The sequence below is a fragment of the Budorcas taxicolor genome, chromosome 7 (genome assembly GCF_023091745.1).
Source record: "Budorcas taxicolor isolate Tak-1 chromosome 7, Takin1.1, whole genome shotgun sequence".
NCBI classification, from domain to species: domain Eukaryota; kingdom Metazoa; phylum Chordata; class Mammalia; order Artiodactyla; family Bovidae; genus Budorcas; species Budorcas taxicolor.
Genome location: NC_068916.1, coordinates 18,574,601 through 18,598,485, shown reverse-complemented (window position 1 = coordinate 18,598,485; position 23,885 = coordinate 18,574,601). Strand labels below are relative to the sequence as shown.

The following is a 23,885-nucleotide window of genomic DNA, read 5'->3' as shown; positions in this document are numbered from 1 at the left end:
AAAAATACACAAATAATTTAAATTAGTGGCTTATATTTTAAAAAACAAAAATCACCAGCATGAAATTTTAGAAAGAAAGAAAGAACCCTGAAGATTGGTCAGATGACCATAGTTTTCCCTTCGGGCGGTGGCGTGCTGGTAAATGGGCAACAGCGGGCTCTGGGTAGGTGGGAAGCCTGGTTTGGTAGCTTTTGCAGTTCTCATAGTATAAATGCTCCCACTGAGCCCACCGATTGCTACTGACATGTCTCTACTGCCCCACAAAATTCCTGAGGATTTTATGGCTAGCAAGAGCCAGCCTCAGCACTTCACCACAGAAGGGCACTAATAAACTCAAGGGATAATTCTACCACATTTTTCCCCCAAAATGGAAACGCTTTATTGAATCAGTCAATGATGTATTTAGAACATATGTACACAAAAGCATTTTAAAACAATCTTTTCAAAGCTTCTGCGCTAAAGAGGGTCAGAACAGTATTTGCCACATGTGTAATGAACAAAAGACTTGTATCCAAGATTTATAAAGAATTCCTATGAATCAAAAAAAAAAAGAAAAAAGAAATGACAAAGAGAAAAATATGGGCAAGAGGCTTGCGCAGGCACTCCCAAATGAAGGGTGGGGGGAAAGGCTGATCAATACATAAAAAGCGCAAGAAAGGTTGTCAACCTCAACAGGAAAATGAAAACGAAAGTGATACACATTAGAGAGGGTTATTCACCAGCGCAGGGGCAAAACTGACAAAGCCTGGACAGTAGCAGTAGAACTTAAGGGGAGGACCCCCTGGCAGCTTCGAGAGCTTCCAGACACAGCTGGTGGTATTTTTTCAGCTGCTTTAGAATGTATATCTTTCCACCAGCAATCCCACTCATGCACATTTACACTGACCCAGGTTCCAGAATGTTCTCAGCAGCATTATTCTTAATAGCTCCAAGCTGGAAGCAAGCCTACTCAAATGGCCATTAACAGGAGGATGGATAAATCAAGTGCAGAGGTTTTAATACAACAGAATGTCACAGCAGAGAAAAGGCACGAGACAGGGGTACCTGGATGGATCATACAGACATGAGCATGGAATCAAAAGACAGAAAAGAACACAGAACATGATTCTATTCTTTAAAAAAAAAAAAAATCCAGAATCAGGGGAATTCCCTGGTGGTCCTGTTAGGACTCTGCACCACTGTGGAGAACGAGGGTTCGATCCCTGGTTGGGGAACTGAGATCCCACAAGGCACACAGCATGGAAAAAAGAAAATAAAATCTGGCAAAAATAAACTACAGTCGACCCCCGTATCTGCGGGTCCCTCATCCGCAGATTTAACCAACTGTGGATGGATTGTGTTTACCTTCTAGGTTAACTGAATCTTCGGCTGTGGAACTGGCGGATGTAGAACTCTCACATACAGAGGCCCCTACTATGGGACTTGGGCATCCTGGGATTTTGTTATTTATGGCAGATCCTAGAACCAGTCCCCCTGCTGATACCATGTTGCTTAAGGATATATGCGCAGATGGTAACAGAACAAAGGTAAAAAGGGAAAGGATCATCTCAAAAGTCAGGACACCCAGCTCCCAGATTTTCGAGTTTAACATCGTTCTCCAACCCAAGGAATTAGGGCTCCTTGGTGAAATGGCTGAGTCTAGGCCAGGCAGGGAAGATGCTAGATGAGCCTGGAGCTTCTTAGAGAGCCCCATCCAACCAACGGGGGCGATCTGTGTGCCAAAGGGAACGATTCATCGGTCTTGCACGGGGTCAGGCGGCATCTCACCATGTTTTGTTGCCCACAGTGAACTTTCAGCATGTTACCACGGAGTCCTCGACCCTGTGGCCCTTCAGGACAACTATAGCTACGTCATTGAGAGGTGAGCGCCGCCCCCAACACACAGTCACACCCATGACCATTTGGTGTGCATATGCCAAAGGCCAATGAATAAGTTGTTTTTAATTAATTAAATTTTGGGCCATTTGCAGCAGCATGCAGGACCTGAGTTCCCCGATCAAGGATCAAATCCATGCCCCCACAGTGGAAGCTCAGAGTCTTTCTCTCTGGACCACCAGGGAGGTCCCAAGAGTCATTCCTAAATCATAATGGAAAAGAAAAAATAATTTAAAGAAAAGGGAAAAATAACCATTTAAAATTGATACCATGCCAATTGATATCTGGCCAGCAAGGAATCCAAGGGGGTGAGGACACAGGCAGGGGAGGGGGCTGGGCCTGCAGGGGAACCAGTGTGATGTGGCAGGGTCCCTGGCCCAGGTCTGCCCAGGCTCTGCCACCTGCTGAGCCAGCCTCAGACCCCTCCCCAGCCTGCCACCAGCTCGTGGAGCCCAGCCACTTGCTCGCCCCAACTAGTGGAGTTGGTCAGACAGTTAGCCAAGGCAGGGAATGGGGGTGGCTGGCTATGGCGAACCCTCTATGCAGGGTGGCAGAGAGAGCCGATTCCACACTGGTGCCCACCGCCCATCCCCCTGGCATAGGAGGATACTGATGTGTCTTATATGACCTGGCTCTCCCCACTGCAATACCAGCCAAGAGTCCATCCCCCACCCAAAGTCTCAAAGCTGAGGTCAAAACTGGTGCCAGGGCTTCCCTTGTTGCTAAAGAAACTGCCTGCTAACGTAGGACACACAGATTCGATCCCTGATCCCGGAAGAGCCTACAGGCCTCGGAGCAGCTAAGCCCATGCTACAGCTGCTGAGCCCGTGCTCTAGCGTCCAGGAACCACAGCTACTGAGCCCACGCGCCATAACTCGTGAAGCCCGTGTGCTAGAGCCTGCGCTTCACAATAAGAGAAGCCACCGCAATGAGAGGCCCGTGCACCGCAGCTAGAGTAGCCCCCGCTCGCCGCAACTAGAGAAGAGCCCAAGCAGCAACAAAGACCCAGCACAGTCAAAAATAATGATAATAATCAAACCGCTCCCCACACACGCACAAAAAAAGCTATTAACAAACGGATGTTCCTGGGCTTACTGACCAATGAGGCTGCAGCCAGACCTCCTCGGGGCACGAGAGTGTATGAATCAAGGTCTCCAGGGAGAGAGAGAAGCCACAGGATGTGTGTGTGAGATAGACACACAGAGCAAGATAGAGACACACACAGAGTGGCAGGCAGAGATTCACTTTAAGGACCTGGTTCCCTGACTGGAGGTTCGGGGGAGGCTGAGGGGCTGGCAACTCTCCCACAGGTTGTCGTTCTAGTCCAAGGCCATCCGCAGGCAGACTTCCTCCTTGCTGGGGGAGGCCCTTCTTTGTTCCACTCAGGCCCTGCGGCTGCACCCACGTTAGGGCAAGCACTGCTTTCTCAGCCCCAGAGAACAAGCTCACAGAAACATCCCGAAATGTGTCTGCCCACTATCAAGTGCCACAGCAGAGCTCAGAGGACCTAGAAGGTCAACCACCACCCACAGGGGCATCCCAAGGGTCATGCTGACAGTGGCTGTGAGTCCCCTGCTCAGACACCCCTCCACGGCCATGGTGACCGGCCCTACCTGCAGAGAGGAAGCAGGGCGGTGGGTGGCTGGACGTCTGGGCGCCTGGGGGAGCTCGCCCATGTCTGTGTCCTGTTTCCCACAGGGAAGCCTACGACCCCAACTTCCAGGGGCAGCAGGCCAAGGAAGACCTGAAGGTGTATTACCCCTATGAGAAGCTGGGCTGCCCCCTCCTCGCCTACTATGACATCCCGTGGAAGCCAGTGGTGGAGCTGTGAGACCGCCCCCCAGGCCCCCACCATCCTCCCCACCCCTCTGCCCAGGCTGCATCCTCACCCTGTCTTTTTTCCTCCGCAGCTCCCAGCTTGCACACCTTTCCCCTTCCCCGTCTTAACTCGGTGGCTTTAACAAAACACACCAGGGACTGGACTGGGTGGTGGGCGTGGGAGTCGGGGTGCACACGGGCACTGACTTTCTCACAGTCCTGGAGGCTGGAAGTCCAAGATCAAGGTGTCTTGCGGTGTCTCAACCTCTTCCCATGGCACCAGGGCCTACTCTTAGGACCTTGCTCCATCTCAGTTACCTCATTAATTACCTCATTAAAGCTTCCAACTCCAAATATAGTCACATTGCGGGGGGGGTTAGGACTTCACATAGGAATTTGGGGGGGCACCTTTCAGGTGCACTCACTCTGGCCCCTTCCATGCATCCTGTCTTCTTTCATCTGATCCCATCCCCAACCTGCCCCCAATCGCCCCCCCACACTGAGGATCACTGGACTAAATTGTCGACAACTGAATGATGGGAGTTGGTGACGGACAGGGAGGCCTGGTGTGCTACGGTTCATGGGGTCGCAAAGGGTCGGACATGACTGAGTGACTGAACTGAACTGAGCTGAATGATGGTGGGAACCTCAAACACGTGGAGACATTTAGGTTCATTAGAGCATCTCTGGTGGGACTTCTTTGGTGGTCCAGGGGTTAAGACTCTATATTCCAGCGCTTCCACTGCACAGGCTCAGGTTCGATCCCTGGGTCGGGAAGATCTCCTGGAGGAGGGCATGGCAACCCACTCCAGGATTCTTGCCTGGAGAATTCCATGGATAGAGGAGCCTGGCGGGTTACAGTACATAGGTTTGAAAAAAGTCAGACATGATTGAGGCAATTAACACTCATACTTTCTCATCAGAGGAGGGTGTAAGCCCCAGCCTGGCAGGAGACAAATGTGCATTCAAAAATAAGAATGGGGTGGGGCACGGGGCTTGGCTGCACAGCTTGCAGGATCTTAGTTCCCCAACCAGGACTCAAACCTGGGTCCCCAGCAGTGGGAGCTCAGAGCCCTGACCACTGGACCATCAGGGAATTCCCTCAAAATTAAGGATTTAGAACAACTCTAATTCATCACCCTAGAACATCTGCAGCTGTCAGAATTAAATCGACACCCGCTCCCCAACCCTACCCTCACCGGGTCAGCACCCGCTGTCCCTACCTGCTACTGGGAATCAGGGTTGAATGTCCCAGAGGCGTCAGCTTGGGGGTGGTGGTGGGAGAAGGCGTCCACCCCCAGACGAGATGGTTTCACCCGCCGGGCATAGCCGGACCCCCGGCCTCCCGCAGCCTCGCCTGTACGTGCCTTGTCCCAGGTGGCGCGAAGGCAAGTTCCAGGAGGTGGTGGAGGCCGAGTATGTCCTGCTGGAGATGAACGGGCTATTCACCTACACGTACTCTCTGACAGCTGGCATGGCAGGCTGCAGTGCCCAGCCGCAGAACTGGACCACCATCACCGAGATGGCCGGCGACACAGCGTCCTTCTCCTGGGACCGCGAGGTAAGGCCTGCGCTCTTGAGTAGTCCCAGGGCAGGCCTGGGAAGGCGATGTCCGGTCATGTGCAGCGTGTGCTGGGAGCCGGCTCGACCTGTTCAGGCAGCGGCTAACCAAACACCAGAAACCCCAGGGGCTTTTAACAGCAGCATGGATTTCTCACGGGTCTTGGAGACTGAAGTTCAGTATCAAGCTGCCAGCAGATTTGGGTTCTGGTTCACGGGTGATGCCTCCTGTGTCCTCACAGAGCAGAAGGGGTGGGGGAGCTCTTCCAGATGCCTTTGCGCCCAGGTGCGTGTTCAGTCCTGTCTGACTCTGCAACCACATGGACTGTGGCCCCACTGTGGCCCCCGCCCCCCGCCTCCCCCAGGGCTCCTCTGGGCCTGGGATTCTCCGGGAAAGAATACTGGAGTGGGTTGCCATTTCCTGCTCCAGGCCCAGGTCCCTTTATAAAGACACAGAACAACTGACTGGTTCAAAGTTGGGAAAGGAGTACCACAAGGCTGTATATTGTCACCCCACCTATTTAACTTAAATGCAGAGTACATCATACGAAATGTCAGGCTGGTCGTGTCTGACTCTTTGCGACCCCATGAATCGCAGCACGCCAGGCCTCCCTGTCCATCACCAACTCCCGGTGTTCACTCAGACTCACGTCCATCGAGTCGGTGATGCCATCCAGCCATCTCATCCTCTGTGGTCCCCTTTTCCTCCTGCCCCCAATCCCTCCCAGCATCAGAGTCTTTTCCAATGAGTCAACTCTTCACATGAGATGGCCAAAGTACTGGAATTTCAGCTTTAGCATCATTCCTTCCAAAGAACACCCAGGACTGATCTCCTTTAGAATGGACTGGTTGGATCTCCTTGCAGTCCAAGGGTCTCTCAAAAGTCTTCTCCAACACCACAGTTCAAAAGCATCAATTCTTTGGCACTCAGGTTTCTTCACAGTCCAACTCTCACATCCATACATGACTACTGGAAAAACCATAGCCTTGACTAGATGGACCTTTGTTGGCAAAGTAATGTCTCTGCTTTTGAATATGCTATCTAGGTTGGTCATAACTTTCCTTCCAAGGAGTAAGCGTCTTTTAATTTCATGGCTGCAATCACCATCTGCAGTGATTTTGGAGCCCAAAAAAATAAAGTCTGACACTGTTTCCACTGTTTCCCCATCTATTTGCCATGAAGTGATGGGACCAGATGCCATGATCTTCGTTTTCTGAATGTTGAGCTTTAAGCCAACTTTTTCACTCTCCTCTTTCACTTTCCTCAAGAGGCTTTTTAGTTCCTCTTCACTCTCTGCCATAAAGGTGGTGTCATCTGCATATCTGAGGTTATTGATATTTCTCCCGGCAGTCTTGATTCCAGCTTGTGCTTCTTCCAGCCCAGAGTTTCTCATGATGTACTTTGCATAGAAGTTAAATAAGCAGGGTGACAATATACACCCTTGACGTTCTCCTTTTCCTATTTGGAGCCAGTCTGTTGTTCCATGTAAGCTGGAATCAAAGTTGCTGGGAGAAATATCAACAACATCAGATAAGCAGATGATACCACTCTGATGGCAGAAAGTGAAGAGAAACTAAAGAGCCTCTTGATGAGGGTGAAAGAAGAGAGTGAAAAAGCTGGCTTGAAACGCAACATTCAAAACACTAAGATCATGGCATCTGGTCCCATCACTTCATGGCAAATAGAAGGGGAAGAAGTGAAAGCAGTGACAGATCTTATTTTCTTGGGCTCCAAAATCACTAATACAGTGATTGCAGTGGTGAAATTAAAAAGGTGCTTGCTCACTGGAAGTAAAGCTGTGACAAACTTAGTGTATTAAAAAGCAGAGACATAACTTTGCCGACAAAGGTCAGTGTAGTCAAAGCTATGGTCTTTCCAGTAATCATGTACAAATATGACAGTTGGACCATATGGAAGGCTGAGGGCCAAGGAATTGGTGCTTTCAAACTGTAGTGTTGGAGAGGACTCTTGAGAGTCCCTTGGACAGCAAGGAGATCAAACCAGTCAATCCCAAAGGAAACGAACCCTGAATATTCATTGGAAGGACTGTTGCTGAAGCTCCGATCCTTTGGCCACCTGATGCAAAGAGCCAACTCATTGGAAAAGACCCTGATGCTGGGAAAGATTGAAGGCAAAAGGAGGAGGTGACAGAGGATGAGATGGTTAGACAGCGTCACCACTCAATGAACATTCATTTGAGCAAAGTCCGGAAGATAATGAAGGACGGAGGAACCTGGCTTGCTGCAGTCCATAGGGTCCCAAAAATGGGACACAACTTAGCAACTGAATGACAAACAAAATCTCCTTCAGGAGTACTCCACCACTATGACCTGCTGCCTCCCAAAGGCCCCGCCTCCTAATTCATCACCTTTGGGGGTCTGATTCAACAGATGACCTCTAGTTGGTTAACACAGACATATAGTCCCTGAATAGCTGGGGTGTTGGATGCTGGTAATGTAAGATGCACAAACCCTTTGGAAATCTCTACCAAGGGAATGACCAGACAATCAGAGATGCTAGGACCAAGGCGTTCATGGAGCACACTGCTGATGATGTACAAAACTCTGGAACCATCCAAATGCCCATCATGTAAGGGGCTGATTATATTTACGGTTCTGCTCAGCGGTTGTTTCTATTACGCACGTTGGTACACGACTGACAAATAGGGTTCTGGTGACAGTGATAGGAACACGTCTATTTGCTCCTGGGTGCGGAAGGGGAGCTTGTGGTGCGCAGTAGTTTCCAGCGCCATCCACCCGCTTCTCAACGCCAAGGGCGCAAACACAGCGCAATGCTGCCACGCCACCAGCAGGGCGCGCGCGCTACCCGCGTCCGAAGCCGGTTCCAGCGCCGACTCCGGGCTCCTTAAATTTGTATTTGTTTTCAGAGCCAGCAGCTTCACCCTTCCTCACACCCCATTCCGTCCAGTGAGTTTGAGAATTTATTTGGTTGGTGACGTTGTGTGTGTGTGTGTTTTTAATCAAGGTAAAATTCACATAACCTATAATGAATTTTTTTTTTTAATGTAAAAAGTACAACTCACAACTTGGGCGTTTTGTGCGTTCACGATGTTACCCAAGCACCACCTCTCTGACCATTTCTTTAAAAAGTACAAGCCACACACACGTGGCTTTATTTATTATTTTCTGACTGTGCTGGTGTTTGCAGTATTTTTTATTAGCCCTCTCATTCAAAGTGGCACACATTCATTTAAGAGACTGTCCTGTTGCTTTTTTCCTGTCAGCCCTGGTGGGCGATTTTGTAGAACCCCAGGGGTTTTTATATCAAGATAGAGCCACAATGCCTGCATTTCCAGCATGATCATTAGATGGGCAGTTTTGTAGCTACTTAGCCAAACCATGGGGTGCAGCTAGCTATAAAAATAATAATGATAATAATGAGTCTTTAGGCTAAGCAGCTGTAGATTTCACATAGTTTTTATGTGATCCAGCTTTTTTTTTTTTCCCTTTTACTCTCAAAAGATTTTTAAATTTTTTTCTTAATTGTTGGGCACTTCCCTGGTGGTCCAGTGGTTAAGATTACAAGGTCCCAGTGCAGGGGGCTGGGGTTCAATTCCTGGTCATGTCACCAGATCCTTCATACCTTAGTAGAGTGGGTTGCCATGCCATCCTCCAGGGGATCTTCCCCACCCAGGGATCAACCCATGTTTCTAGCCTCTCCTGCATTGGCAGCTGGGTTCTTTACCACTAGCACCACCAGGGAAGCCCCAACTAACAGCAGGCACAGCCAAATAAATTTTTTAAATAATTTAAAAAATTTTTTAAATTGTGGTCAAACATACATGGACAGAGGAGCCAGGTGGGCTGCAGTCCATGACTGAGTGACTAATACTTACTTACGTATACATGACATAAAACTGACCGTTTTAAATATTTTTAAGTGCACAGCTCAGTGGCATTAAACACGTTCACATTGTCCTGAAACGATCCCCACCATCATCTCCAGAACTTTCTCTTTCTTCCCAAACTGAAACTCAGTCCCCATGAAACACTGACTCCCGTCCCCTCCGCCTGGTACCTGACCCCCACTATCTACTTCCTGTCTCTAAGGATCTGACTCCTCTAGGGGGTCTCACATGGGTGGGATCAGATGGTATTTGTCCTTTTGTGTCTGGCTTATTTCACTGAGCATCACGTCCTCACAGTTCACCCATGTTGTAGAGGGTGTCAGAAACTCCTGTAATATTCCATCAGTGTGTATGAACCGCACTTTGTTTATCCATCATCTGTCCGTGGACATTTGGTTTGCTTCCACCTTGTGGCTATTGTGAATGGTGCTGCTGTGAACTCAGGAGTGCAAGTATCTCTTTGAGACCTTGCTTTAGTTCTCTGGTGTCAATTCTTACTAAAGAAATAATCCCTTTATAGGGGCCTTACCCTCAGGACCTCATCAAATCTCTTTCCAATGCCCCACCTCCAAACACTATTCCATTGGGAGATGTTGCATCAACATAATGAATGGGGTTGGGGATTCAAACATTCAGTGCGTGGGCTTCTCATTACAGTGGCGTCTTTTGTTACAGAGCATGGGTTCCAGGGCACATGGACTTCAGTAGTTGCCACGTGCGGGTTTAGTTGCTCTGCCCATGCGTCCCACAGCTACTAAACCTGTGCTCTAAAGCCCAGGAGCTGCAACTACTGAGCCCACGTGCTGGAACTACTGAAGCCTGTGTGCTCTAGAGCCCAAGTTTCACAACAAGAGAGGCCACTGCAATGAGAAGCCCTTGTACCGCAACTAAAGAGTAGCCCCTGCTCTCCGCAACTAGAGATAAGCCAAAGCAGCAATGAAGACCCAGCATAGCCAAAAATTAACATATAAGTAAATTAATTTTTAAAAAGACCTCGTCTCCAAATAAGGACACTGCCCAAGGCCCTGAGGGTTAGGACTTCCCCATATGATTTGGGGAGGAATTCAACCCAGCTCATGACAAACACCAAAAGCACATGTATCAGACTCACACCCAGACTCAGAGCTGCAAGGGACCCTGGGGAGAGGCGTTATTATGCCTGCAGTCTGCCTCAAGCTTGGGCAGGCCAGGAAGGAGGAGGGCAGGAAGAAGGAGCCACACTCACAAATTGGCTGGCCTGCCCAGCGGGCACCTGGCCCTGGACTCACAGCCACAGACGCTGGCGGATGGCGGTGTGCCATGGGGTGTGTTGGAGGGCTCCCACAGTCCTCCCTGACACCCAGGGCCAGCGAGCACGCCTTTGTCCTCCTCCCCAGAATTACATGAGCTGCCACGACCCTGACTACCACGAACCCTTGAGATGGCCTGACGTCCCATATCAGATCTTGGGAGGCTCAACAGAGAACAAGGTTGTTTTCGACCAAAGAAACGGCATCTACATCTTCTTCATTTCTATCGTGGATCCATCCTACAGGTGAGTGGGTGGGGGGAGCCTCCGTGCACCGGGGGCCTCTGGGGAGACAGCTGGCGCTTCTAGGGCAGGTCCCACACGTGTGTGGGGCCCACTTTCTGCCAGCCTTAGGCAGGTCCTGGATAAATCTGAATCCCGCAACAGCTCAGACCATCCCCGGGAAGAGTGACACTTTAAGTCGTGGATGGCATTTGTTCACTCGCTAAGTAAATCTTTATTCAGAGACCACACCAGGCCCTAAGGGGAGTAACAATACCCAGCAGCACCCCTATCCCTACCCTGGGGAATCAGAGTCACCCCCAAGGGCATGTCTCACTGGTGGGCACAGACAGGCTCCCAAGCACTAACCCTTCGATATTCAGGGACTTCCCATTGGTAACTTGAAATCAGCACTGGCCAGAGTATTAACGCCATGGAAACCGACACAGGTTATGGGCCTGGCCTCCCAAGCCCCCCACCCCTGCCCTAAGAGCTGGATGTTATTAATATTCGCCACCCACTTGTGCTGGTTCAAATCGTGAGCATCTCCCACTGGGAGGGGGGAACGTGGGCGGCATTCTTTCCCTCATCACGTTTCCCCTCCAGATGGACACAAAAGCCACCCTCAAAAACTTAGGGGGACCCTGCCTTCCCTAGGGGCCCCAGACCAGACCACCTCTGGGACGTCAGGGGTGGAAGGCTGGGAAGACCCTGGGGCACCCAGTGGGGGAAGGGGCCTGCCTGGGAGCCTCAGCCCCTCCCCTCCCCCCACCTGCCTCCTGCAGTCTCCCTGGCTACTCACCCCCTGGGTCCCCTTTCCTGGGTGCCCTTCCTTCCATCCTGCTACCCCCACTTCAGGGATGCTGTGGCCCCCGTCACACCCCCACTGTGTGATTAACAGTTTCTTGGCCTCTTCTGCCCCACCCCCAAGATAATCTGCGCATGGAGGGGAGACCCCTTGTTCCCAGAGCAGGGGACCACAGTGGCCCTGGGGAAAAATGTGACCTCTGCGAAATAAAAAGAGGACGACAGATCAGGGGAAAAAGAAGTGGGTACGAATGGAACTCAGTGTCCTGAGTCACCATTCCAGTCCCAGCTGTCATTCCTGTGGGTTTTAAAATGTTTGCTGGGGGAATTCCCTGGCAGTCCAGTGGTTAGGGTTCCTTGCTTTCACAGCCGAGGGCCTGGGTTCAATCCCTGGTTGGAGAATTAAGGTCCCACAGGCTGAGCAGAGCTGCCAAAACAAAAAAGCTTGCTGGAGTGAAGGGCAGGGCCCCTGAAGGCAGTGCCCCACAGACTCGGCCTGCCCACCCCTCGCAGCTACTGTCACCTGGAGACCACCTTCAGCGTCTATGTCTACGGGGCCTTCCCACTGTCCATCTTCCCGCCAGAGGTCACCATTTTCCTGCTCACGGTGGCCACCCTGCTGTTCGTGTGGCTGGCTTACATGATCCCCCAGCTGCTGCACAACGAGCAGGGCCTCGAGGTCAACGGCTTCTGGGTCAGACTGTACCAAAGATGCAGGAAGTCTTGTGCATGTCTCTGGGGCAGGGGCTGAGCACCCGTGGAGGGTGGGAATGCCAGGCAGAGGGCAGAGCTGTTGTAAAGGGTTTGTGAATATAGCCAATGGCAGCATGTATCACTCGCGTTTTGTGGTTTTTCTACAGCCATCAGCCTCCCTGGACATCCTGGCATCAGACTCCCTCTTAACTATAGCACCTACATGTGTAAGGATATAAGGATAAGGAGGACAGCCCAAGTCCTAATGAACAGGAGCTTGGTGGGGACTTCCCTGCTGGTCCAGTGGTTGTGACTTCACGCTGCAGGGGTTTGATCGCTGGTTTGGGAACTAAGATCCTGCAAGCCATTCAGCATGGCCAAAAAAAAAAGACAAAACTAGTGAACAGGAGCTTGGAGAAATGAGCTCACCAAGGCACGTGGTACGCTCATCTGCAAGCCCCTGAGATATATCAGACACATGATAAGTTCTGTTAGAGAAGGATGAGACCCGAGGGTCCATCTCTGTTGATAAACCCTGCTGCTGCTGCTAAGTCGCTTCAGTCGTGTCCAACTCTGTGCAGCCCCATAGACGGCAGCCCACCAGGCTCCCCCATCCCTGGGATTCTCCAGGCAAGAACACTGGAGTGGGTTGCCATTTCCTTCTCCAATGCATGAGAGTGAAAATTGAAAGTGAAGTCGCTCAGTCGTGTCTGACTCTTAGCGACCCCATGGACTACAGCCTACCAGGCTCCTCCATCCATTGGATTTTCCAGGCAAGAGTACTGGACTGGGGTGCCATTGGATAAACCCTGATGTGTATACAAATGAACACATGTAGACTTGTCGGATGTCCATGAATAAGATTTGGAAGCATAGTACATATTTTATATGTACATATGTTCGGTCTGTGAAGTCGCTCAGTCATGTCCGACTCTTTGCGACCCCATGGACTGTAGCCTACCAGGCTCCTCTGTCCCTGGGATTTTCCAGTACATGTGTTAGGCATACATATAGATACGGATGGTGTGCACATATATATGCAGAGAGATGTACACACATGTATATAGCATGGGTAAGGCATACACATACATGTATGTAGATAGTGTGCATGTGTGTGCATGCGTGCTGTATATGTGTGGATATTGTATGTGTGGACATTGCATACATGTATGTGGTGTATATCTGCAATAGACATACATGTATGTACATGTCTGATACACATTTGTGTAAACACGTGCATATATATGTGGGTGATATGTCACACAAGTGTATATGTATAATGCACACACAATTGCACACATGTACATTTATGGATAAATACATGTGTGCATACATGTGGATAACACACATGCCTGTCTACAAGTACGCACATGCAAGCATATAAATGTACACATGTGGATACATATATGGGCATGTGTACACGTGTATATGCAACGTACACGTAGATGTATGCATATGTTGGATCAATCTGTCCCTCCATTCAGTGGGCTTCCCTCTCCCACACATCCTTCAAATTCCAGGTGGTGTGGGACACCATCTCATTCTACTGAAAATTTTCTCTGTAACTTTTCTGATCACTCTTAGGTTAAAAGAATACATCCCATGGTCATTTACTTGCTTTCTGTTTGTTTTGGGCCATGGCTGGAGACATGTGGGATCTTATTAACAGTTCCCCGTGGTGTGTGCTGTGCTTAGTTGATCAGTCATGTCTGACTCTTTGCCACCCCATAGACTGTAGCCCGCCAGGCTCCTCTGTCCATGGGATTCTCCAGGCAAGAATACTGGAGTGGGTTGCCATGCCCTCCTCCAGGGGATCTTCTCAACCCAGGGATCAACTCCAGGTCTCCCGCATTGCAGGCAGATTCTTTACTGTCTGAACCACGAGGGAAGCCCATGAATACTGGAGTGGGTAGCCTATTCTTTCTCCAGGTCATTTTCCTGACCAAGGAATCTAACCGGGGTCTCCTGCATTACAGGCAGATTCTTTACCAGCTGACTTAACAGGGAAGCCCTAATATCACCTGACCAGGGATCAAACCCATGCCCCCTGCAGTGGAAGCTCGGAGTCTTAACCACTGGACTTCTAGGGAAGCACCCCCTCCATGCCATGGTCAATTAAATTGCCTAATACGGGGATTTCCCTTGCAGTCCAGTGGTTAGGACTCGGCATTTTCACTGACATGGGCCCAGGTTCAAGCCAGTCATTTTGTCCCACCATCGGGGGCTGAGTTGCTCTGCCACATCCACCCTTCAGGCCTGATGGGGGTTCATGAGATGGGATGCCATGCTTCACGATCCTCAGTCCACATTAATCTTACAGAAAACCAAGCTCCTCCCCTCACATCCACCTTGCTTGCCAGGGGCTCCCCGTCATTGTGGGCACTTCATATGTGTCTCAAAAACACCCGTTAGCATGGCTGCAGGGAGGAGGGCTCCAAGGGAGGTGAGGGAAGTGAGGCCCATGTCCCATTCAGAGAAGAGTCAGGTAAGTGCAGGCGCAGACTTAGGGCCGCCCCCGCTTCCCTGAGCCTTGGGACAGGCTTCAGGGAGACGAGCCCTGGAGGCTCGAGATGTGGTGCCAGCACATGGGATCCCCCACCCCCACCCCGGACATCTCCTGGAGCCCAGTCAAGCCCCCCAGCTTCCCAGCAGAGTCCAAGAGTGAAAGCCCCTGAGACCCAGCCCTGACCCTGCAGGGAGGGAAGCAGGCGGGGCTGGCCCACTCCAGAGGTGTGCTCCATCTCTCCTTGTTTGTTGTTTTCTTGCTAAGTCGTGTCTGACTCTTTTGGAACCCCGTGGACTGTAGCCTGCCACCCTCCTCTGTCCATGGGATTCTCCAGACAAGGATACAGGAGTGAGTTGCCATTTCCGTTTCTAGGGGATCTTGCCGACCCAGGGTCAAATGCTTGTTTTCTGCATTGACAGGTAGGTTATTTACCACTGGGCCACCAGGGAAGCCCCCAACTCGCCTTACCTCCTTGCACGTTACCCCCTTCAGGGTCACCTTGAGTATTTCAGGGGAGGGTATGGACAGCAGCTGCTCCAGACTCTCCTGTGGGAAGGGCTGAAGACAGCCTGACCTGGGACCCACAGGGCTGGAGCCATGTGGATGCAGCGGGAGGAGCCCAGGCAGGAGGGAACAGGCGTAGGCTCCCTGTGCCTGCGACGCACAGCTGGGTCCAATGAGGGGCACAGCCCCCCTGCCCATCTTGGAACAGGCACGCCCACCGGGGCCTCGGGCTTCACCTGGGCTGCAGGTGCACTCTGCACGCCCCATCACGTGTGGGCCTGTTCTTGGCCACCCACGTACCAGGCGGGCACCATCTCCCGCATCCCTGCCCAGCCCCCACTCTCAGACCTCAGGTGCCTCACCTCTAACCAGCACCTACCTCCACACCCCAGCTGTCTACATGAACATGGGTGGGGGCCCGCCCCTTCACCACTGGCGACAGCACTTGCCCCGCCAGGTCGGTGGAGGCTGAGTCCAGCCCGCAGGCCTCTCTAAGGCCTTCCCCCGCCCCCACCAGTAGTGCTTCAGAGGGATGGTTAGGGACATGCAGGCCACTCCCTAACTCCCACATTTGCTGTGTGTCTCCAGCCCAGTTCCTGCTCATCTCTGGGCAGCCCTGACTTTCCCAGTCAAACACAGAAGTGAAATTCTTGCAGTGTAGGAGTCAGGCAGTTCCCACCTCTCCAAAGTGCCGGCTGACGTGGGTTCTCTATGGCTAGATTTAGAATCCCACATCTGAATCTAGGGCTCCCCCACTCTGCTCTGTAAGTGCAGCACCCTCGGGTCCTGCAGGGCCTCACACCGTGGCCTGGGGCCCACTGTACAACAGGGAGGGTGTGGGGACGGCCCTGATGCCACTGGACGGACACAGCACTGAGAGGTCAAATCCGCTTTAATGGGGGGTAGCTCCCAGGTCCTGCCGGGGCCCTGAGGAGGCAGCAGTCGTGGGACCCGTGGCCTGCTTGCCCTTGCTGCCCTGCTGCCCCTTCTTGGTGGTGGAACTGCCTGCCTTCCTCTTGCCAGGGGCCTCAGCCCTGGGGGCAGAGGCTGCGGTGTTGGCGGCAGGGGGCCCTGGACGGGGCAGCGGCTCCTCGTCCAGTGCCTTAAAGTTGAAGAAGTAGTCCACGTTGGAGACAGTGTCCAGGATCTCGGGCACGCTGTAGTCGAAGGACAGCAGCTCGTCCGGCAGGTGCAGCGAGCGGATGTCACCAGAGGAGTCGTCGCCGCCGCCCCCGCTGTCGGGCAGGGCTGGCCCAGGCCCCAGGGGCTTGCGTGGGGCCCCTTCGGGCTCGGCACCGCCCGGCAGACAGTCAAAGAGCTTCATCGCATCCTCCAGCAGCACCTTCTCGGGCAGTGCAAAGGCCCGGGCCACCTCGGGGGTCCTGGCCTCACCCGCGCCCAGTGGGGCCACCTCAGCACCGGCCGCCTTGGGTTCGGTGGGGACTGGTGGGTACAGTGGGCTGGGGGGCAGCTCCTTGACTGGGAAGGTCAAGGGCTCCCCGGGCCCGTGATGTTGGCTCATGCGGCCCTTGAGGTGGCTATAGGTGCCCGGGAGCAGTGTGGTCTCGGCGGGCAGCGTGATGAGCAGCGGGGGCAGCTTGCTCTCCTTGGGGGGCAGTGAGGGCGCCAGGCCCTCCTTGATCAAGGGCAGGGGCAGCTCCACGAAGGCGGGTGGCCCCCTGTCCCCCATGAAGCCCACGGTCTCGGGCCCCGGCCCCTCAGGTGGGAAATATGGCAGGAGGTACTGGGGGCCCCCAGGGGGCGGTGGCTGGTAGTGGGGGTATGGTGGGGGCGGTGGGGGTGGCACTGGGGCCTTGAGGTAATGCTGGGGCTCCAGGAGGTAAGTGCCTGGCGAGGTGGAGGCCCCAGCTGGCCCCCCATCACCCACGGCCACCAGCTTGTACAGGGACGACTGGCCAAAGTCGGTGGCGGCCCACTCGATTCGGTAGATGCGGGGGTCAAAGAAGCACCCGCAGGGTGCCATCTGGAAACCTGTGGCCAGGAGGGTGGCCCTCAGAGGGGCGGTCCTGGGACCTGCCTGGGGGGCACGTCAAGGGGACACAGGACACGGGCCAACCCTGGGGTCCATTTGGGGGACGAGGACATAGGCTTTGCCTCTGGGGGTTTATCTACCAGTCTGGGGACCCAGGACGTACTTTGGGGGCTCATCGGGGGGGTGGGGGACAGGAGACACAGACCTGGCTTTGGGGAACCTGACTGGGGGACAAGAGTCATAGGGCTGCCCTACTGTCAGGGCCCCCTCGAGGGGATGAGGGACACTGGCCTTGCTTTGGAGTGGGAAGCCATCTAGGGTTAGGGGTGGGGATGGGATGGCCCTGCCCACTCCCCAGTCCTCAAGGGTTTGCGGGAGGCCAGTACCTGCTGGAGGGGTTGGGAACACCTCCTTCTCCGGGGTTGGGGGGTGGTACAGGTTGGAGGAACCTGTGGACGAAAGCAGGCAGGCGGGTGGGGTCCTGAGGCTGGCGGACAGAGCCCCAGTCCCTGCCCCCATGGCCGCGCCCACCCCCCACCGACTCATACCCACAGCGGACAGAGGCTCTGTGCAGGCGGGAGTGGGCTGGCTGCCCAGCCCATCAGTGGCATCCAGGCCCTGGGGACTGAAGCCTTCTTGGGGAGCTGTGGGTGCGTAGAAGGGTTTGGGGTGCTGCATAGGGAGGCGGGGGCCTGACCCAGGCGGGCCAGGAGGGCAGCAGGTGGGGAGCATAGGTGGCCCACCCAGAGAACAGGCTCAGAGTCCTGTGGAGTTCTGTTTGTCTGGTTACTCCGGGCAGCGGGTTCCAGGCTGCGGCCCGCCCACCGGTCAGGGTTCCGGGTAATGGCGGAGTGGGGAGTAGGCAGGGGTGGACCAGGAAACCAAGAAAGCCAGAGACGGGCATCACAGAGGGTATCGTGGACCTTGGGTGCAGTCTGCCTTCTGCCTCTGCCAGCATGGCTTGCCAGTCAGCTCTGAGGCGCCTTCCTCCAGGCAGCCTACCCTGATCCACACTCAGGTAGGCTGAGGCCCCATCTCATGGGCTCTGATGGCTTCTTTGTTGTCAAGGCCTTTTGGGCACCAACAGTGGCCAGCACAGGGCTGGTGAATGAGTGAAGGGGTGAGGGGGATGTGGGGGTGGGGATGGCAGGGGGCCAAGGGCAGCATCAGGGTCACAGAAAGGCCTGGGTTTTAGAAGAATAAAATTTATTGACTTCTCACACTTTAGGGGGCTCTCTGGGTACTCAGATGCCCCTCCTGTCCCTGTGGCTACTTGTAGGCATTGGCCTTGTGCTTGGGCAGGAAGACGAAGTTGGGCGGGACGGGTCCCAGCAGCATCTCACTGTGGGGAGGGAGGCAGGCGGCCGGGGTCAGGCCTGGCACGGGGCAGCCCTCAATCCAGCTCATCCCAGACCCACCAGGTCATCTATCCCCCTGCCCCACAGGGCCTCAGCTCCTGGGCACCTGATGCGAATCCAGTCAGCTGCCTTCTGGCTGGCCATGAGCGTTTCCAGGTAGTCGCGCCCCAGGTAGTAGGGTGGCCGTTCGTTGATCCGCTGTGGGAGCCGCTCCAGCAGGCCCACGGGCACGTACCTGTGGGGGCGGGGGGAAAGGGGTTGGGCTGGGGCTCCCCACAGCACTGCGCCTGGCCCGCCCCGCCGCCCCACCACCCCATCCCACCTGCACAGGAAGGAGAGCCACTCGAGGAGGAAGCGGCGCGTCTTCTCCACGCCCTGTGTGTCCGAGCCCCAGTGCTCCAGGCCATAGTGCGTGAAGTCCCGCAGGATGTCCAGGCGCTCAGAGGATGAGATGTCCCAGTGCCTCTGCTCCTTGATCTCCGTGAACAGCCACGGCTTGAGCAGGGCGCCACTGGGGGCAGGCAGTGGGTGGCGGTCAGTGGGCCGCTGGGGAAGCCCTGGCTCCCAAAATCACGGTCCCCAGCCCCCCAGCCACACGCTCACATGATGCTCAAAGCCAGAGAATTCTGGGACTTCGCTGGTGGTCCAGTGGCTAAGACTCTACGCTCCTAATGCAGGGGCTCTGGGTTTCATCCCTAGTCAGGGAACTACACCCCACATGCACCAACTAAAAATCCCACATCCCATAATAAAGATCAAAGGTCCCACATGCTGCAACTAAGACCTGACAGAGCCAAATTAAAAAAAAAAAATCTTGAGAGTTCCAAGCTATGACACTAAGGCCACAGCTGCGCCCCAAGGCACACGCACCGCGCGATCATGACCCCTGCAACACCAGTCTGCAGGGCTCGGTTGGCATCCTCGTAGGACAAGATGTCTCCATTCCCTGAGGGACAGAAGCCGGGGTCTCAGGGAGCCACGCTGGGCAGGGGTGCCAGGGCATGAGGAGTTCTCGCCAGCCTGGGAGCCCCCAATCTGGGCAGGGAGGGGCCCAGGTGAGGGGCGGGCCTGGGTGTGTGACCTGTGGGGACCCACCGAAAAGGGGCATGGGGCTGGCTGCTGCCACGCACTGCTCGATGTACTGCCAGTCGGCCAGCTTGGTGTAGCGCTGCTCCCGCGAGCGGCCATGGAGCTGGAGGAGAGGCGGCCGTGAGGGGAGGGAAGGGGGGGCCAGGGAAGCGGAGGACCAGAGAGAGAGAGAGAAAGAGACCCAGAGATCCCAGGGGAGACGGACTGAGAGAGAGAGAGACAGAGAGATGGACAGACGGAGACAAGAGACAGAGGGCGAGCCAGAGACCAGCAGAGAGGAGACAGGAGGGAGGGGTAGTTAGAAAGGGAAGGGCCTCGGGGCCCCGATGCCCGCTCTGCCCCGAGACCCACCGTGACCAGAGCCGCCCCCCAGTCCCGCAGATCAGGCAACAGCCGGTGGGCCAGATTCACACGCTCCTGGACACCCGTGCGCAGCTTCACGGTCAGCGGCACGTCCAGCACCTGTGGGAACAGGAGTGGTCGGCAGCAGGGCCTGGGGTCAGGCGGTGAGGGCTGTGGGTGGTCATCTTGGGCAGTACCTGGTTCATGCCACGGACAATCTGCTGGAACTTGGCCAAGCGGTTCATGAGGGCACAGCCCCCACCCTGGGAGAGAGAGGTGGGTGGAGCTCAGGAAGGCCGGACCCAGGCTGGGCCTGATGCCAGCTCCCACCCTACCACTGCCTTCCTTGTCCGGATGCAGAAAGCAAGGCCCAGAGGTCCCCACAGATTCCCAGGGACTCCACCCTCACCCACTCAGCTGAATGTTGGGTACCTTCTTGAACACGAGGTCAATGGGGCAGCCGACATTGATGTCCACGAAATCCACTTCAATGGTGCGGTTCAGCAGCTCGGCACATTTGGTCATGGTGTCAGGAAAGGCGCCCTCAAGCTGTGGCCGGGTGGGTGGGCAGGGAGTGAGGGGCCGTCCTGCCTGGCCCCGAGCCAAGGCTATCAGCTCCTCCAGGTGCGTCAGACTGGCACGTGGCCAGTAGCTGAGGCAGGGGGTCTGGGAGGTGATCCAGGAGAGCCTGACCCTGCACCTGGCTCTGACACGTGACAGCCAAGAGCCCCTCCTCCTTCCCTTCCTCGGGGCGCCACCAACCTGGACGCCAAAGATATCCTCGCAGGGGTGGCGTTTGAGCAGGGCCCACTCAGACGTCTGGCCCTGCAGCAGGTTGGTGCACACAGCCATCTCCCCGCAGGTCACGTCCGCCCCGAAGTGCTTACAGATCCGGCGGAAGGGCAGGTTGCCACACTGGGGACAGTGGAAGGCACACGTAAGGGCGTGGCAGGCTAGGACCCCAGACATGGACCCAAGCCCCCAGGGGAGGGGGAGCAGTGGGTGCTGCTGTGATGAGCACATTGCCAGCACCTGCCCACCCTGCTGTGGGTCCTACCGTGGTGAGTGGGGCCAGGTACAGTTTGCCACTGATGTCCAGCTGAAAGGGAAAAAAAGCACATTGAATCTCCACCCACGAATCTGACTTTCGAGGCTTCTCAAGCCTCAGGCCTTCCCATAGGCTTTATCCTGTCCCAGTGAGTCTGGCTCCTTTTCACCTCCACGCCTCTGCACAGGTCACTGAATCCCTCCATGAGGAAAGTTCTTTCCTCCATGCTTTTCTCTGCTAGAGAGCTTCTGCTCAACCGTCAAAGCCCCAGTCCCAATGCCCTCCCTTCTAGGAAGCCTTTTCCATTTCCCCCTCTGTTAGAGCCCAGACCCTCTGGAGCTGGGAGTGAGTGTCCAGCTCTGTCTGCCCCCGACGCTGCTAGTGTCCTCACAGGGGGCCCATGACATACCCGCCGCTTCTCACGGGGCCTCAACCTGACTACATCCTCATCTGTCAGGGGTCCGCAGGTCCTTAAAGGGCCACTGGGAGGGCCAACGGTGTCCGGTTCCTGGGGGGCCAGCTGGCTGTCACAGTTATCCTGCCCTGGGGCACCCTCGGCCTCCCTGCCCTCGGGGACAGTGGCTTCGGGGGTGGGGCCTGGCAGCGGGCCCCTGCTCAGCTGGCGCAGAGCCTGCTCTGCACGCTTGAAGTGGATCTTCCTTTTTCGCAACTGCTGCTGCAGGGCCTTGTCCAGGCCGTTGCGGACGGGCGGGGCCTGGACCAACCCCTCCCTCACCAGATTCTGGCCCTCAGGCCCCAGATGCGCCCCGGCAAAGCGGCAAGTCACGCCATAGGGGCACCTGCCGAAGGTTTCGAAGAGCACACAGCTGGGGCCAAGGTCAGCAGGCTTGGTCTCCAGGTAGTGGCCCACATCATGCAGGAAGCGGCAGTGGTCACCATAGAAACACTTAGCAGCTGATTCCTGCAAGGAAACAGAGGCAATGAGGGAGGACGGAGAGACGCTGATGAAGGCAGTTGGGCAGCCTAGGTCTGAAACTCAGATCCCTCCCCTCCTGGCTGTGTGTCCTCAGACAAGGCAGAAACCTCACCAAGCCTCAGTTTCTTCACCTGGAAGACGGGAACAATAACGGTACATCATAACGTCATGAAGACTGAACGGGGGGCAGACAGGCTCACACTCAAGGCATCTGGGACTTTCGGTAACAGTGACGCACACCTGGACCAGAGAGGGGCAGAGCTTGTTCTTATCATAGTGAGTGGGCTTCACGTGAGGCCGGCACTTGTTCTGGCCCCGGGCCCTCTTCTGAGCCTGAAGCTGCTCCCCAGGTTCAGCTGCCTCCTCTGCCTGCCCGTCCTCTGTCTGCCCGTCCTCCAGTCGGATCCGCTTGGCCTCAGGCTCAGCCAGGTCATTGCCAGCAGGGTCTACAGCCTCGGAGTCCTGGTTGGGCTTCTCCTGCCCTTTGGCTTCCAGGAACTCGTGGAACTGCTCCTTGGTGGTGAGGTATCTGCCAGCAGAGAGGCAGGAGAAAGGAGGGCTTGTGAAAGAAGTATCTTGCCTTGAGCTCAGATTCATGTACGCTACGGAAAGGGGCTGAGAACACTTGCCCCTGATTACGTGCCTCTGTTGATGGGGTACTCCCTACTTAGAACTAGCCAGCTGCCAGCCGAGGAACACTTCAAGGCCGCAGGGAGGGTCTGTTTTGTTCCTGGGTCCCCAGTCCCCAGACTGGAGAACTGAATGAAGTACAAACATCAGATGTGAACATCCCTGGCTACCTTAGGCTACAAGAAACTACAAGTCCCAGCGTGCTCTGCAACGGGTCCGCTGCCGCCACATTTCCCAGCATGCTTTTCAGCCACCACCACCCCCTCCCCGACCCCAACACCCAGCATGCCCCGCGGCACTCGCTTCAGACACAAGTCAAGTTCCTACCTGTAAGTGCGGCGGCTGGCCAACAGCGCACTTGCGCCATTCCCGCCATACACTAGGCCTACAGTCCCCAGCATGCACTGCGGTCTCCGCCCCAGACCCCGCCCACTCCAGCATGCACCGTGGTGTCCCTTCGCGCATGTGACAGTTCCCAACGTGCGTGATCTCAGGTGCTCGCAGACCCTGCGAGCGGACGGAAGGCCGAAACAGAAGAGCCGGCGAGCTTCCAATGCTGGGCCGCTGCCCCAGCTCCCGGCAAGCACTGCTCAGGCCGCGCCTGACCCAGCGACTCACTGAGGTTTGATGGGCGCCACTCCCCGTTCCGGCTCGACGGTTCCTAGGTCGCCACCACCATCACTCGCTGCTGAGACTTCTGCCGCTCCCTCCGCCATCGGCCCCCCTCACGCCCGCTTTGGAGTGCCGCGGAAAGGCCTTCCGGGTCGCATGTGTGTCTTCCCCGGCCTTGCTGGTGAAGTGCGCATGCCCACGTCGCTCCAAGTGACGCAATTGTACGCGCGTCGACGTAATGGGGCGGAACCTAGGAGGGGCTGGGGCCTCGGGTCCCGTTTCTACCTCTGATCCCTTTGCGGGAAACGGAAGTGTTCAGTGAGTCTCTTGGGGCTCTCAAACTGGCTTCCCGCGGGCCACAATCGGCTTACAGAACTATTTTGTTTTCCTGATGGAATTTTAAAACACTGCTACTTTTATTTGGGGCGTTCATTAAACGAGTAACTCGTTGAATGCCTATGTGTTACATGCCATCCTAGACGCCAGCGAAACAGCAGTGAATAACAGACCAAAAAATCCTTATGCTTAGGAGCTTAGATAGCAGTGGTGAAGACAATCAACATAATACATAAGTAAGGTATATTGTATATTGGACGGTAATGAAGCAGGGAAGAGGAAGTGGGAAAGCCATTTCTGATGGTTGCAGTTCTTAATAGAATGGTCAAGGAAAGCTTTTTCACTGAGGGGACATTTTAGTGTTTTTGCAAGAGATGAGTGAAAGAGACAGGAATATC

At 54.8% G+C, this 23,885-nt stretch overlaps 3 protein-coding genes across 3 annotated transcripts in view; 1 reads left to right on the top strand and 2 right to left on the bottom strand.

Moving 5' to 3' along the window:
• CATSPERD (cation channel sperm associated auxiliary subunit delta) overlaps positions 1–15,614 on the top strand; it is a 43,973-nt gene extending 28,359 nt beyond the window's left edge. The window contains exons 18-23 of the mRNA XM_052642821.1: positions 1,787–1,861; positions 3,574–3,702; positions 5,071–5,254; positions 10,499–10,656; positions 11,953–12,141; positions 15,515–15,614. Coding sequence (XP_052498781.1) covers positions 1,787–1,861; positions 3,574–3,702; positions 5,071–5,254; positions 10,499–10,656; positions 11,953–12,141; positions 15,515–15,614 — 835 coding nt within the window. The remainder of the gene's footprint in view (positions 1–1,786; positions 1,862–3,573; positions 3,703–5,070; positions 5,255–10,498; positions 10,657–11,952; positions 12,142–15,514) is intronic.
• A 419-nt stretch (positions 15,615–16,033) lies between these two features.
• PRR22 (proline rich 22) lies at positions 16,034–18,069 on the bottom strand. Its single transcript, XM_052644009.1, has 3 exons — positions 17,684–18,069; positions 17,522–17,584; positions 16,034–17,134 (listed from the first exon to the last, which is right to left on the bottom strand). Exons 1-3 carry the CDS (start codon positions 17,865–17,867, stop codon positions 16,035–16,037), a joined length of 1,347 nt encoding a protein of 448 aa, XP_052499969.1. The 5' UTR covers positions 17,868–18,069; the 3' UTR covers position 16,034.
• A 250-nt stretch (positions 18,070–18,319) lies between these two features.
• On the bottom strand, positions 18,320–23,345 carry DUS3L (dihydrouridine synthase 3 like). Its single transcript, XM_052644001.1, has 13 exons — positions 23,158–23,345; positions 22,150–22,438; positions 21,382–21,894; positions 20,982–21,023; positions 20,687–20,839; positions 20,357–20,473; positions 20,122–20,187; positions 19,934–20,044; positions 19,589–19,685; positions 19,364–19,439; positions 18,816–19,004; positions 18,600–18,728; positions 18,320–18,477 (listed from the first exon to the last, which is right to left on the bottom strand). The coding sequence occupies exons 1-13, from the start codon at positions 23,253–23,255 to the stop codon at positions 18,405–18,407; spliced, it is 1,953 nt and encodes a 650-aa protein (XP_052499961.1). The 5' UTR covers positions 23,256–23,345; the 3' UTR covers positions 18,320–18,404.
• Between the last annotated feature and the right edge of the window lie 540 nt (positions 23,346–23,885).